Source organism: Notothenia coriiceps, unplaced genomic scaffold (genome assembly GCF_000735185.1).
Source record: "Notothenia coriiceps isolate Sejong01 unplaced genomic scaffold, NC01 NC01_scaffold00029627, whole genome shotgun sequence".
Taxonomy (NCBI): domain Eukaryota; kingdom Metazoa; phylum Chordata; class Actinopteri; order Perciformes; family Nototheniidae; genus Notothenia; species Notothenia coriiceps.
This window is the reverse complement of record NW_011362328.1, coordinates 46735-62386: the sequence shown is the minus strand read 5'-3', so window position 1 is coordinate 62386 and position 15652 is coordinate 46735. Positions and strand designations below refer to the sequence as shown.

The window sequence follows — 15652 nt, the reverse complement described above, 5'->3', positions numbered from 1 at the left end:
GATCACAAAGTACAAAATACAATTACAATTAATATTCATAAAGAAAGAAACAGAAGGGAGGAAATCATGATGGCTAGACTCCGAATAAATCACACGGCTTTGAATAGTACGCTGTATATCATGGGGAAAAGTAACAGTAACAAGTGTGGGAACTGTGCAGTAAAAGAAGATGTAGAACATATATTGTTAAATTGTGACAGCTATAAAGCGGAAAGAGAACAATTAAAGGCTAAAGTCTTAGAGGCAGAGAGGGAGTGGAGTGTGGTTGGTGTTTTGGGAACAAAAGGAGAGGGAGTAAAAGCTACCAGAAAGGCACTGTTTAAATTTTTGAGTGAAACTGGGGTAGGAAAAAGAATTTAACATTAGGTCAGGAAAGAACATAGATTTGTTTTGGTTTGTTTTATTTATTTAATGGTTTTATTAATTTATTTTTTATTTTATTTTGATTAGAACATAGGTTAATGAGTTGGAATGATGTGATGATGCATACTCATGTACAGTAGGTGGCGGTATGCACCTTTTAAGTTGTTTGCAATCCGCCAAAAGCAAGCGAAGAAGAAGAAGAAGAAGAAGAAGGGGCGCGGGCGCGTGTTGTCTCGTTTGCCACATGCGTACAAGTGAGATACTAGTAGTAGTCTACTTAAATTTAAATTGTTTGCTACTTTGTATTTCCACCCCACTACAATTCAGAGGTAAATAGTGTCATCCACTATATTTGACAAGTACATTTGCATTGAGATATACTGTTTTTGAAACAATACATCATTAATTGGTTAAGTGTAATAAAGTGTTTTCTTCACGACGTGTGGTATGGTGCAAAAAATACAATTCATGCTGCTATCTTCGAATATCATAGCCCATTTTTTAAAAGATCAATCCCTAGAGCCCCTGTTCAATTTGTTCACTTAAAACAGACCAAAACCATTACGTTTATCTTAAATAATTGACAAAAACAAATTGCAACAGTGCAGAATCGATGGATTTATTTCGGCCAGGGTCTTATTTTGAAAGTCCCTGACCGGATGTCGTAGGAAGGCTTCTTCTCATGTCTCGTGCTGCTGTTCGGATTATCAAAATGTCTTACATCAGTTTTGATAAATCACCACGAGTATCAAAGGTCTGGTTCACTGTGAAACGGCTGGACAATAAAGGTTCGTAGCCTTCTGTTTTTGTTTTTACTTTGCGATCAGCGATATATTATTTTTTGAGGTAAATATGAACTCTGTGTGCGTCTGTGTCCATGGCAACCAGCCTCCTTAACCCATTGAAGACTACATTTGGGCTCATGGAAATGATATGCATCCAGGATCCAGGCAGCATACTAATTCATCCTTTCGAAAGTTGTTTTCTTTAACTTCTGCAAATGTCAGTTGTTTTAAAACCTACTTCTATAAATTGTCAAAGTGGAAAACAACAACAGCAGCTGTATCTGAGCTGTATCTATCTTGAGTGATTGACTGCGGCCCAGATCTCTGATTTAGTTATTCAAAGAGTGAATACAAATCCTATATCCTGTGAATATGGGAGTAATGTTAAACTAAACTAAATGATTCCGGGTATTTGTGTGTGTTTGTGGTTGCAATAGTGCTCTTTTGGTTAACACATAATTTAAATATGCTTATAAAGTAAATAAAAAAAACATTAGAGGTTTTAAGGGTCAATATCACACTTGTGTACGTTGCACTGGATCGTGATCGGCTTACAATAGTTGTTATTTCAAGACATCTTGTTTGTATGTTTATACATAACCAAAATATATAAGTGGGCATAGATAAACAGCTTATCACTAAACTATACAGAATTAGAAAACATATTCTTCATTAATAAAGCCTTTAGAGAGAGAGACAGTATCTAATGTTGTATCTGTTGCAGATGAAAGAGTGGTGGCTCTTCAAGAAGTGTCCATTCCTCCAGCAGCTGAGGTCCCCACGGTCATACAGGTGTGCATTTAATCACACCTGCAAATATGTTCTTGCTCACCTATCAGATATAAATATATAAACATTACAATATTACTAGAGATCATTTATGAAAATACCTAAATAACTGAAATGCTCTGGTGGTTTAATTTTTGGATGTTGTATACTTTGATAATACACTTTTGATATATTTTTTTCTTTCAGATTCTCACCACTACCTTTAGGCTGAACTCTTCTGATGTCATATTCAAGGTAAAACAACTATGTTGTCCTCATGTGAGAGATTTTTTTGTCTGAATGATATTTATATGTCTGCATGATATTGTTGAAAAGAAAAAAAAGTAGTGATGCCACAAGGACAAACCGTGGGAGAGCCAACGGCCTCCAGCACATTTTGCCACAATGACAAACTAATGAAAACACAGACACACAAGGTGAAAACAAAACTGAATACTGAAAAATACTGATTTGAAAACAAGCGTTTGGTTGTTGCTGAAATGGTTGAAAGATTAATTTAACTTTGCTATGGTTGCAGATAAGGAATCATGGTGGCTGTCTGATCCCTCTGAACAGCTCGATCCCTGCTAACAGCAAGCATGTGTAAGGAGTCTTTGATTGTAGTCGGTCTTTTCATTGCAAGCACTTATTGATATCATCTGGTGACATGTGTTTTTTTTTTTACTACAGGCCTTATGTGCTTGAAGTATCCAAGATCTTTCAGCATGGTAAGAGTGGAGTCACGTTTTGTTCCCTTTGATAATGTTTTCTTAAGCTGTGGATCCAGATCTGGACAGGTTGTGATGTGTCTGTTCCCAGTGCGTCCGGCACCCAGAACCATTGCCATGACCGTGATGAACAAGAGCATGAAGACCAGGCTACAGACTATTGACAGGAGGGTAAGACAGACACAGTCATATTACTATAACTGAGGTTTGGTTATTGCAGAGAATTCATGGTTTAATCAGCAGGACTGCTCTAACATAAAATTGCTTTTTTGTGTTTCCTTTGAAATAGCCTTCATTTTGTTTTATGTGTCAATGAGGAGATTATTAAGTGCAGGAAAACACAGCTGAGAACTATACTAAAATACATAGTGTTTGGTAAAGTCTGTTTACCTGTTTTACTGTAAATATATTATGTGGGAATTGACTGTTTCCTCATGCAATTTAAATTTTGTCTGAATTTTAAAGCATAACATGAATTAAGTTTCATTGTAGATTCAGAGACTGGAGGAGCTTCTGCCTGAGATCCAACTCAGATGCGACGAAAAACTAAGCCAGGTATTTTCCTCTGGTTTTAACAGGGAACACAATGTTAACCATAACACGGCCATGCCTATGAGCATAACCCTGACCATTTAGTCATGAACAATTATTTGATAATATTGTGAAAATATGGCAATATAACAGGGATAGTTTGTTTTACGGTTATACTGTTAAGAGTTATCCCTGCATCCACGTGACCATGGCCTCTGTCTTTCCTCAGGAGATTGAATGTCTCAACCAGAAGTTGAGGTTTCTTCATAAGAGAATGCAGGCAAGTCATTCTGATCAAACAAAAATAAATACTTCATCTTATTGTCATTTTTCATTTAGCTGCAAACATCTCAGAAACATACACAAAGGTTTCAATATATCCTTTAAGTCTCTCTGTTCTTTTTGCATACGATGTGTTTCTTACTGCACATTTTTCTGTTTTGTGTTTGCACACACTTCCCTGTTTTGTTGCAGGTTGCAGACTCTCGCAGCTGGAAGGGGGTGCTGAGCAGAGCCCCTCTGTGGTAAACAAAAACCTATATTTCTGTCTGTAATAGAAGAGAAAAAACCTTCTTCACTGCAGATGTTATCATGTCCCCATACGAAGATGGTGGAGGACCTTGATTTCTACCATTTATTTTCATAAAATGTGTTCAATGGTGTGGTTTTTAATACAATCTCATTGTTATTTCTGGTCTGAAAAACAGTTACCTTTCATACACATTTTTCTGCCTGCAAATATGTTGTGTCATTATAGTATATTTTTGTGACTTGCCTTACTTGGATTAACTATGGAAGCCAAGCTATGGTTTGAGAAAAAAATGACCTTATGTTGTGTGTACCATGAAATAAAGGAGAAAAAGGAGAAAAAGTGAGATTGACTTTTCTTCGTCTTCCTGTAATGTCCTGTTTTATGCTTACTCTTTTGGAACAGGAAAATATACATTCCAAAACTACACGTGTATTTGCAATAGCCTTTCTCCATGTAAAGAGGTCAAAACTTGAGATGCTGAAAATCTAAAAGCCTCCATGTTTCATGCTCTGTTTTTGTTACATGTTCACATACCACCCTCTGACATCTCCTTACCCTTTAAAGAAGTAGACTTTGCTCTTAATAATTTAAGTATTTATGTGTTCAGGACTGCCCCGTGTGTTTTATTTCCATCCAATTGCTGTCGTATTGTCATAAGGGCCAAGGGACTTTGTCGAGGTGTTTCACATTTATCACATTGATTCTTCATACTAGATCTGAAGTATTTTTATATAACAACCAAAACAAGAAATGAATGAATAGAAAAGTAAAAAGTGATCCATGTGGAAATCAAGTCTGTTCTATTTATTCATGTTATAAAAAAAAGGTACAGAAACAAAGAATCAAACTTCAAGTAATCACATTTACAAATATTCACTCATTACTTAAAACACCAACACTGCCCTGGAGACTCGTGCCTGCATTGTCCGACGGCTCCTCCTCCTCCTCCTCCTCCTCCTCGTCCTCCTCCTCCTCCAGGGGGAGACAGAAATTAGTTGGGTTGCTCTGAAATATTAAAATATTCCTCTGTTACTTTGGTATTTAAATCTTAAAGTAAGAAATAAAAGTTGATTTGTCTTATAATTATTAATATTTGTTTGTATTATCTAATAGTATGTTTAGCTTTCAAACTAAGATTTAAATACCAAATAATAAGTAGCTGTTATATTGCTCTTTCCATGAAACTTAATGTACATGTGTAGATATTTGTCATTTCAAACAACCCCTGTGTATTTTTTCGTTTTTATTTGACTAATTTTGTTCGGTATTTAATTTATCATTTTCGGGTCCCTAAAAATATATGACTTGCAAAACTGTACTTTTAATATAATGTGACCCCAAATAAATAAAGAATTACAAAAAAATAAAATAATATATATATATAAAATATAAGAAATTACAAACCTGTTAAAGATTTACAGCTGTTGTTTATAAATACTGGCTATGTGTTTCTGTGCTTTCTTGGTCTGTGATTGTTGTAGCAACTGTACCTCGTTGCTGTCCTCCAGAGCCTGCATTATGGCTGCCACCACCAGGTTGACCAGTACAAACTGGGCCATGACCACGAAGGAGGAGAAGAACATGGGGGAGACGTGGGAGAGGTAGGTCACACAATCGATGTCGGTGGGACGACACTCCCTCAAAGTGTCCTTGAGAAACAAAGGGCAGGATTCAGAAAGGCTGATGGACTGACTCACAGACTGCTCTCTCAGCAGTGACTTACCTTCATTATTGCGCTCCAGTTGTCTCCGGTGCACACTTGGTACAGCGTGAGCAGGGCCATGCCAAAATGCTTAAAGTTAGCATGCCGATGTAAGCCAAGGCAGGGATTCTCTTCGGTACAATCTGATGGAAACAGAAGCACACAATTCAAACATACAGATACTGTTTTCAAACGAAAATCAAGTGTATTCATCCACAACAACAAAAAATGTATCAAGAAAATGTGTCTCTTTCTCATATTGCTGTGTGTATTCTGCTAGTAGTGTGACTGACCTAGGTTGCCGAAGAGCTCCACTCCCAGCGCAGCGTATATAAAGAAAAAAAAAGCGAACAGAAGACAAATGCTCCCAACCTAAACAAAATGAAAATGCATGTTAGATCTCCCACAAACAACAACAAACACTACAATCTGTAGATCTTCAAATAGGGACCAGGACCTTATGTGCCTTAGCTAGAAGAAATGACAAGCCTTTATTTTAGACAAGCCTTCATTTCTGATTACCAATGTTTTTTAAGCACGGCACCTTTTTTTAGTAGCATTTTATGTTCTGCTCCATTTACAGAGACATCTGTAAAATGATAGAGAACTTTTAAATGACCAGAGATCTACGACTACTGTAAAAGCAATACAATAAGATCTTTATTGGTTTGCGAATTCAATAATAAAACTGACTAGCGTTATAGGCTCTCTAGGGTCCAAACAGATTGCAAACAGAGATACATCAGGATCACAATCTGCATACTTTAAACATTCAAATATTTATCAACTCTAGCACAAATGCAGCAGGAACATCCCCATGCAAATTAAAATAATTATTTCTCATTTTGCATCTATAATGAATCTAGCAGAAACAAAATCAAGTTTTTACCTGTGACAGCGTCTTGATAATTGTTTTCAGGAGGACTCTTATTTTCTTGTGCTTCAGCACTGAGGAGAGACACAGGAGATGTTAGGAATGACTTTGTGTATGTGCATGCAAAACACATACACTTAATTAGACATTTTCGCACCAAAAGCTATCCTTAAGAAACGTTTCCCTTTTTCAAGTGTGTGTCTGAGATCGTGTGTGTGTGTGTGTGTGTGTGTGTGTGTGTGTGTGTGTGTGTGTGTGTGTGTGTGTGAGAGTGTGTGAGAGAGAGAGAGGGTGTGTGTGTGTGTGTGTGTGTGTGTGTGTGTGTGTGTGTGTGTGTGTGTGTGTGTGTGTGTGTGTGTGTGTGTGTGTGTGTGTACCTTTTGCTAGCCTGAGAACTCTACAGACTCTCAGGATGCTGGGATTAATGGGAATCCAGTCGGCCATTTCCATCCCAATGAAAACAATGCTGACGACGGAAACCAAGACAACCGCCACGTCCAGATGATTCCAACTAAACAAACACAAACATTATGCACACAACACTATGAGTACTGACGTTTCCTAACATGCAAATAAGGAAATTGAGTTCTCCATTATTGTAGCGTGTTACCTGTTTCGGAGGAACCTCCGTATGCCAAACGCCAGAATCTTCAAGAGGACTTCAATGATCAGGAGGACAGTGAAGGCATAGTACGAATACTCTGTGAGCAATTCTATATACTGAACACACAGACAGCAAACGGTTTATTTCCATCCCCTCCTAGAGTCAATGCACATTCCTTTTTTGTGGCATTTCTAAGCTGTAGACAGGGACTGTGTGTGCAATTACCAGAGGCTGTTTGTAATGTTGGAAGGCCATGATGAGGACACTGATCAAAATGATGGTGGCCATGAAGACGTCAATGAAGTCGCTGGTACACAGAGTGTGTATGGAGCGACGCATCGGGGAGTAGCATGTGTAATATGGAGGCTGCGTAGGTATCTTCTTAGGCTTGTCTGAAATGTAAACACACAAAGATGGAGATATTCAGATCAATGTGAACAGAGATGGGAGACATATTAGTTACAAACGCCCAAAGCATTTAGAACTGAATTTATTGATATTTCTATATCGACAATGGGTGCAATGAAGTGTGTATTGGAAGACTTACACACATACGGTTGTGCAGTTCCTCTCGACACATCACATTTTTAGTTTTCAACAAAAACAATCTTGTAAACCCAGTACACTATCTGTTTGAATACATTTTTTACATTGTGTTCAGTGTTTGTGGTTTTTAGACTTTAAAAGGCTCCTTACTCCTGCTCGGGTCATGTGATGCTTCCTCTTCATTTTCTTTTTTTTGCTGCTGCTGACACTGGGCGAAGGTCTCCACCATTACACCGATAAACATATCGAGGAGGAAGAAGCTCATAACCATGAACGTGATGAAAAAAACAAGCATCCACTGGTTATGGTTTCTCATGGGCTTAGAAGAGAAGAAAATAAACATAAGAATGTATTTGTTCTGATACCATGTGTACATGTTTCATATTGCCAACAAAAATACCTGTTGGTCTATTCCCACAGCATCCAGTCCATCATACATTAGGTTCACCCATCCGTCCTTTGAGTACATCACAAAAAGGGACATCAGAGCCTACATTGGAAACAAAGAAAGAACTGTAAAGTTATCACACTACTATTTTCCAAGTTTTAATCTTATTTGCTTAAACATCAGAGACACTACAAATAACTCTGTGTAAACAACAATAAAGTAAAACCTTTTTGAGGGTAATTTAAGTATATAATGGACCACATTGGGTGAAGATAAGATGACATTTTTTTAAAATATATGAATGTTAAGCATGATTAACCAATTTCATTTCTAGTGTCTATTTTGTTAGTTTTGTGTTTGGAGATGCTGTCATGAATGCTTGCGGCCTCCATGCCTTTTCCTGTCTCATTCACAGAGCGTCAGTCCTTACCTGAGGCAGGCTGTCAAAGTTGTACCGCTTTTGCACCCAGAGATAGTTGGCTAAGAGACAGTCAGACTTGTTGGTGATGTTCTTTGTGTATTGACCCAAGCAGTGGAAGAACTTCCCTTTGAACAGCTACAGTGTACAGTGAGAGAGAAACAGGGACAGAGTGTTAATCCACCATTGCCATGTCATTACAAAGCCTTAACTTTCGATGCATAGGATAAGTGTGTGTGTGTGTGTGTGTGCGTGCATTTCCACAGTACCTGTACCCCAAGGATGCTGTAGAAAAAGAAGAAGGTGCAGCAGATGAAAACTATGTTACCGATGGGTTTGATGGAAGTGATCAAAGCATCCACAGCCAGCTTCAATTTGGGGGCCCGCTTGATCACCCTGGAAAACAGACATAAACAAACTTTTTTTCTTAGAACCAGCACACACACACACACACACTGCCAAATTACCTAACTATGACATGAGGTGTGATGCCAGCGCAGCCATATTACGTAAACATGTGCATAAATCAACACAAAGACTGAAGAAAAACAAAAGAAAACAAACATCTATGCTCTGCTGTACCTCAGTGGGCGAAGTGTCCGTAGCAGGCGCAAAACTTTAAGAATGCCCAGCATGTTGTTTTCGCCCGAACTGGCCAGAGAGATGATGATATGAATTACCGACAGAATCACCAGCAAACCATCCATGACGTTCCAGGAAGAGCTGCAGTAGCTGTCCTTCCCAAAGAACACACCGAGAGCTACAACCTGTTGTTACAGCAACAATGGATCAATTAAGAAGTCTTAATACAATAATATGGGCCTTTTTCAAATACTCCTGAAAATCTGAGCTACAAAATGTATTTAAAGCTAGAAAATTATGAATACAAAAACGTAACTTTATCTTTTTGTTTAATTTGCAATATATTGTTTATATATTTTCCTTTAATTCTCATTTCTGATCTCCACCCAGCAGGTAGTGGACAGTTCATTTAACAAATTAGGGGTCATAAAGTTAAAACTGTTAAAAAACAAAACAGATCTTACCTTAAAGAGCATCTCTACCAGGAAGACACCGGAGAACACGTAACGCGACATATTCAGGATCCATCGCTCCTAAAGGGCAGGGTGAGATTCAATTATATCCTGCCTGTATTTGTATTAAATTTAATCAAAACTCATATTACATATTATTTGTTCCATAAGATGCAAAACATTATTCTTGACTTTGTGTGTCTCTTATTCTGCATTGATGCCTCCTCTCATCCCACAGTACATGTAATATGATTACTGTGTGTGTTCTACACTGATCGTACGATGCTTGTGTGTGTCTGATTAGATATGGTGGTGTTTGAGGGTTTAATTTATGTCTCCAGACTAACAGTAATTGCAGGTTTCTCACCGTGCTGTCACTGTGTATTCCAGGCCTCTCCATAGCAATGGTGACACAGCTTAGCAGGATGAATAGGAGAACCGTGTTGTCAAACAACTTGTGATAGATCAAACGTTGGCAATAGATTCGGAACCTAAAGACATACACACATACCTTAGTTAACGAAGTCCGTTAAACATAAGAGGAAGCAATTACAAGAGAAAGTGAAATGTTAAATATTTTTGATTCCCTTGGGATATGCAAAAAATACATCAAGTTTGTTTATCAAAATTATTCTTTTTCACTTCCTGTAAAACATTGAAATATACATTTTGAAATCGGAAATCTACACATAGATGTAACAATCAAATGCGATGTGACTGGCTCAAACTGGTTCTGCAGTTTAAAAATAAGTAAGCATAAGACTTTTTAACATCACATGCAATGCATTTAAAAACCTGTTTCACAATCCAAAAGTATTAGTGTAGGATGGACAAACTGATTATTTGGCCCTGACATTTTAATTATTATTTATTAAATTTTTTGAGTACAGATGATGATGATAGAAATATCGTTACCTATTAATCGTACCTGTTCTGTGGAGAAAAGACGTAGAATGCCCACTCTTCATGTTCCTTGCACCAGTGGAGCATTTGCTGGATACAGGTCAAAGGTTTCTGAAGTGGGAGGGTAGAAGTTACACATCCACTGCCTCTCTTTAGCCAAATTGTGAAATAAATATTTCAAAGAACCCCCATGAAGATTAAAGCAGTACACTAGCATACATGTTGCTTAGAGATTTCCGGCAAAGACACATGACCATATTTATTCAAATAACCTAACATTTTCACCCCAGGATTAACTCTCGATTGAGTTCAAAACCAGACTTAATAACTATCTATTCTATTCTATACTATAACTTTTACTCATAGGAACTTACATTGTCTTCTTGGGTATTTGCTGGTTCAGTGTCTTTCTCAGAGGTTAAGGGAGATTGGCTGGGTCTCGAGGGGTCCTGGAACAAAATGAAATAGCAAGGTGTGTGTGGGACAGTGTCTATGACTGAGCAGGTACATCACCCCATGTCTTACAAACCGTAACTATTATCTCAACAAGGGAGAAGCAAAAAAGTTTCTCACCAACATCTCAAAGATTCATGACTCTTAGAGACTTACTGTCTCTGAGGTGAAGCTGGTTACAGAGTCGTTGAAATCCTCGTCAATGCGAGAAGAGTCTTGAGTGCATTCTGAGGACTCCTGGAACAACAGGAAGTAGAGTACGGCATTGGTGTGTATGTGAGTGTTTGAGTGTGCCTAGCTTTTGTGTGTAAAACATCGAGCTCTTGGAGAAGACAGAGGTATTTACCTTTTCCTGGAAGCTCTGAACCACTATGCCCACGAGAATATTGAGAAGTACATGTTTTCCTAACATAATGACGGTGACAAAGTACAGGAAAGCCCATGGCGTGGTAGCCGTCATGGCGTTGTACAGCACCAGGTTCCAGTCCTCCTGAGTCAGAATCTGGATTGATAGATTCAAGAGTATATCACTGATAGATATTAAGGCAAACAATGCATAAGGGTGGATAACAATCATGAGAGCTCAAATTAAGAAATACAAAAACGTACCTGGAACACAGTGACCATGGACCAGAGCAGGGTGTCAAAGTTTTTTCGCTCAATGATTATATCTCCTTGAGGGTCCTTGAATATGAATTGACCACCAAACAGATGCATACCCAGTACACTGCAGAGAAACCATAACATCATTGAAATCCAGGGGTGAAAGAAATACTCAGACCCTTTACTTATTATGTAATACCACTCTAAAAATACTCCATTAAAAGTAAAGATCCTGAGATCAAAATGTTCCTTACGTAAAAGTACAGAAGTATTATCAGCTAAATGTACCTAAAGTATCAAAAGTAAAAGTACTCATGTGGAGAACATGTTGTATAGTTTGTGTACTGCTGAGTAGAATAGTAGTGTATATATCTTATCAACACACCATGTTATTTATATAAAAAGTGACCGAGTGCCAGATAATATAAATGTATTTCAAATTATAACTACGTAAAGTACTTACGTACTATACGTCTTCAATTACCACAGTTCAAATGTGTGTATCTCAGGGGTGATCATTATTGTAGTAATAGAACATATAATATGGGATTTTCTGCGATACTACAAATGTCTCGAACGAATGATAGAGAGGGAGGTTGGATCTGTGTGTGTACATGCCTGCAAACGAAAGTGAAGAGCAACAGCAGCATGCAGAGCGGGCCTGCCTCGGCGATGGTCCTCTTCAGCACCAGCAGCTGTCTCAGTAGGTATGGGAGGAAGTGAAGAAGCCTCACAAACCGCAGCAGACGAAAAGCGCGCAGCACTGACAACCTGCCATCTGTTTCGGCAATTAGCTCCCACACACTGAACACCGAAAACAAGAAGAAACACTGACTCAAGTAAAGGTATTAGCAGCAAAATGTAGATTGAAGTACTTTCCCTTTAACTTAAAAATTAGGTGAGATATGGACATTATTGGCATAGAACCATATAAGATGTACAGTAGAGGGGTGGAAGTTTAAAGTAGCATAGAATGAAAGTAATTAAGTAAAGTACAGGTACTTATCAATGAACTTTAATACAGTTATTGAGTGCATGAACTTAACTTATCTCCAGCACTGATTATAGTATCATAGGCATAGCATAATATTATTCTGCTTTTTATCCTCAACAAATACACGTCATATCATTTTAAGGACGTGGTTGGTCAATCATATCAGTGTATCATGTGTGTTTATTTGTAACTCACTATGAGGGTTAATAAATTAAGTATTAGAGTACAATACTTGAATTATGCACTAAGTTACATTCCAACACTGATAACTTCTATAAATATATAAATGGAGTCAGTGTCATAAACGCCTTTTTCCACCTCAAAAACATTGCCCGTCTCCGCCCATCACTCTCCTCCTCTGCTGCTGAAATCCTGATTCATGCATTCATCACTTCACGACTCGACTACTGCAATAGCATCCTCTCAGAGGTGCCCAGTACGTCGACCGCGGGGGCAATGCTGGTAGATCGCGAGTCATTCATTCGTTAAAATAGACAAAACAGGTTTTGATCCCTCCTCCCTTGGCCTCCCTGCCACTTAATTCAGGAGTTTACTTGATTGACAGAAAAAGTGACCTATCGCTTTCCAGTCTGTTAACCCAGAATGCAAAGCGATACAAAATCAGTCAAGTGCCGGGAAAACTCAAATTGAGTTAAAGAGACAAACAACAAAATGAGTGCGGGACCGATCAAAAAGCTGGAGACATATCACTTCCACACAGAATGGGAGGAAGAATATTTTTTTGTGATGTCATTGTCACATTCAAAGGTTATTTGCCTTATTTGTAAAGCAAGCGTTGCTCTGCCAAAGGAAGGTAACGTGGAGAGGCATTATCGGAGCGTTTACAAGGCATATGACAGCGACTTCCCTCCGAGTAGCGAGTTTAGAAAGAGAAAGGTCATGTATTATTGCTACAAAAACCTTATCTCGCAGTCTTAGTGTCGCCAACTCGTTTCTAACATGCAAAAAGACAAACAAATGCGTCTATGGTCGGTGTATTTTCAACCTTTCCAATCGAGACCAGATCTCTCTCACGTCTGTGTGCGAGGGGGGCGGGGCAGTTTACACACACACACGCAGCTGCTACATGCAGCAACACGCGGAGGAGATGGCGGAGAGAAGCGCTCCAAGGTGTGGTTAAATGTTACCCGTCTTGAGGTGGACAATGCTCCTTGCCAAGAGTGTTTAGCATGTAAGGGCGGTAACACGAGCAATTTGTCTAAACATTTAGCAAAAGTGCACCACATTCAGACGGAGGAATGCACCGGGTTCGACTGTCTTTCTAGTNAAAACATTGCCCGTCTCCGCCCATCACTCTCCTCCTCTGCTGCTGAAATCCTGATTCATGCATTCATCACTTCACGACTCGACTACTGCAATAGCATCCTCTATGGCATACCATCCAACCTCCTCAATAAACTCCAACATATCCAGAACTCTGCTGCCCGCCTCCTCACCCACACCCGCTCCCGAGACCACATCACTCCCATCCTCCAGAACCTCCACTGGCTCCCCGTCCGTCAAAGACTTCAAAGTCCTCCTCATAACTTACAAAGCCCTCAACAACCAGGCCCCCCCCTACCTCACAGACCTGCTGCACAACCACACCCCTTCCCGCTGCCTCCACTCATCAGAAGCCAACCTCCTATCCATCCCCACCCGCACCAATCACCGGACCTGGGGGGACAGAGCCTTCTCCGTCGCTGCCCACTCCCTCTGGAACTAACTCCCACAACCCATCAGAGACTGCACCGACCTCACCACCTTCAAAAAACTCACAAAAACTCACCTCTTCAATCTGGCTTTTCATGTGTGATTGTTTTTGTATTATTTGACTTTTAACTTTAACTATATATTTATTTGTTGTTCCTTTCTTCTCTTTTCTTTCTTTCTTCACTATTATCTGTAAAGCGTCTTTGAGCACCTGTAAAAGCGCTAACAAATTAAATATATTATTATTATTATTATTATTATTATAAACCTACATTTTTGTGTAGGATTGTCAGACCCCAAATAATGAAATTGGTTGAACATAATATACATTTCAAAGATTTTACAGGATATAACTCTGAGTGTAGTTCTCATGTAGGACTGGATGGGATTACATTACCTGACAATAACAATGGCAAAGTCGAAGATGTTGTTCAGATCAAAAAAGTATTTGAAGCGGAGTGCGATCAGTTTTAACGTCATCTCCACAAAAAATACAAATGTGAAAACGATGTTACAGATGTGTAACACGTGTGTCATCTTAGGAGGCTGTTGGAAGAGCCAAAAAGGAAAATAAAGAAGGGAAAGAAGAAATGGTTAATATCTCATTATAGTATTCCTCTTTTCACCCCCAGCAAAACAACATACTCTAATCAAACCACAGGAATCCATAGAAGCCTAGACAAAGAAACACTTTGCTCCTCACCTGATTATGATGTTCAACTGCAATGGTGATAATACTGAGGGAAACAGCAAACATGATCACATGGTCAAATTGTGAGCTCTCAACCAACGTCCGAATGTGCTTGTTGAAGGGTGTCAAAATCTAAAAGATAAGGGAGTCAGTTAGATGGGGCAGCAGTGTTGTAACATTGGTACTGCAGAAAGCTGCTGACGAGCCTCACCGATCCCAAAGTTCCCTTTTGGCCGGCTTTGGGTTGTACCTTGTTACTTCTATGGGTTGAAGCACATGAACAACAGTAAGTAACTAAAAAAGACCAAGAGCGAGTTAGTTCCATGTTAAATAATGATTTCATGTTTTGTTCTTTGCATTTTCATCTTTGTTTGCTTTTGAATGAATCTCTTTCTGGAATTGCCTCTAAACATTTTTGGGGTCCCATTCTGAGAAAACACATATTGATGAATGCAATTATTCCATGCCAACACATTCAGTTTCACACGGAGAGCAGTAGGCACGTTGAACTAAGATCATATTCAAGATTCATTTACACTTTAACATTTGTCTCTGGGTGTAAAGGACATTTATTTTCTCGACTTAGACATTCCCAACTTCAAACAAAAAAAGTTATATTATGACTACGGCATTTGCATATACTGTAGGATTACCTTCTGGAAGAAATCGAATAATGCATCTTTCATAATCTTACACCGTTGTACACACAACAGCACTGAAAAGTACTATTTTGACGGCAAAAACACAATGCATTTTACAGTAAGTGTGGTACTGTGACAAACCTGTGGTTGTCCACCATGTGGTGCTGTGGTAACCTGGGTTTTCCTTGTCATCAGCAGTGATGAGACCCACCTGTGGCACCTGGTTCCACTATTTAAGAGGGCTGCAGAACAGGCTCTCGCTTTCTCTCAGCTGCCCTGCTCGGTGCACCAGGACACCGCTCCTGTGTTTGTTTTACTGTTGGTTGTAACCACTGGTCAAGTTGTAAAAAAAAGCCAGGGGGGATGGTGGATCTGCATGCC

At 38.9% G+C, this 15652-nt stretch overlaps 1 protein-coding gene across 1 annotated transcript in view; it reads right to left on the bottom strand.

The window, feature by feature from the left end:
* Positions 1-4484: 4484 nt before the first annotated feature.
* Positions 4485-15652, bottom strand: part of LOC104958992 (voltage-dependent T-type calcium channel subunit alpha-1H-like) — a 16371-nt gene continuing 5203 nt past the window's right edge. The window contains exons 9-31 of the mRNA XM_010786838.1: positions 14643-14676; positions 14337-14485; positions 11851-12036; positions 11239-11356; positions 10976-11131; positions 10786-10866; positions 10551-10625; positions 10202-10287; positions 9641-9764; positions 9286-9354; positions 8822-9006; positions 8509-8635; positions 8252-8377; positions 7834-7923; positions 7584-7752; positions 7113-7279; positions 6894-7003; positions 6661-6794; positions 6299-6357; positions 5703-5781; positions 5431-5552; positions 5198-5356; positions 4485-4712 (exon numbers count right to left, since the gene is read on the bottom strand). Coding sequence (XP_010785140.1) covers positions 4581-4712; positions 5198-5356; positions 5431-5552; positions 5703-5781; positions 6299-6357; positions 6661-6794; positions 6894-7003; positions 7113-7279; positions 7584-7752; positions 7834-7923; positions 8252-8377; positions 8509-8635; positions 8822-9006; positions 9286-9354; positions 9641-9764; positions 10202-10287; positions 10551-10625; positions 10786-10866; positions 10976-11131; positions 11239-11356; positions 11851-12036; positions 14337-14485; positions 14643-14676 — 2737 coding nt within the window. The 3' untranslated portion in view covers positions 4485-4580. The remainder of the gene's footprint in view (positions 4713-5197; positions 5357-5430; positions 5553-5702; positions 5782-6298; positions 6358-6660; positions 6795-6893; positions 7004-7112; positions 7280-7583; positions 7753-7833; positions 7924-8251; positions 8378-8508; positions 8636-8821; positions 9007-9285; positions 9355-9640; positions 9765-10201; positions 10288-10550; positions 10626-10785; positions 10867-10975; positions 11132-11238; positions 11357-11850; positions 12037-14336; positions 14486-14642; positions 14677-15652) is intronic.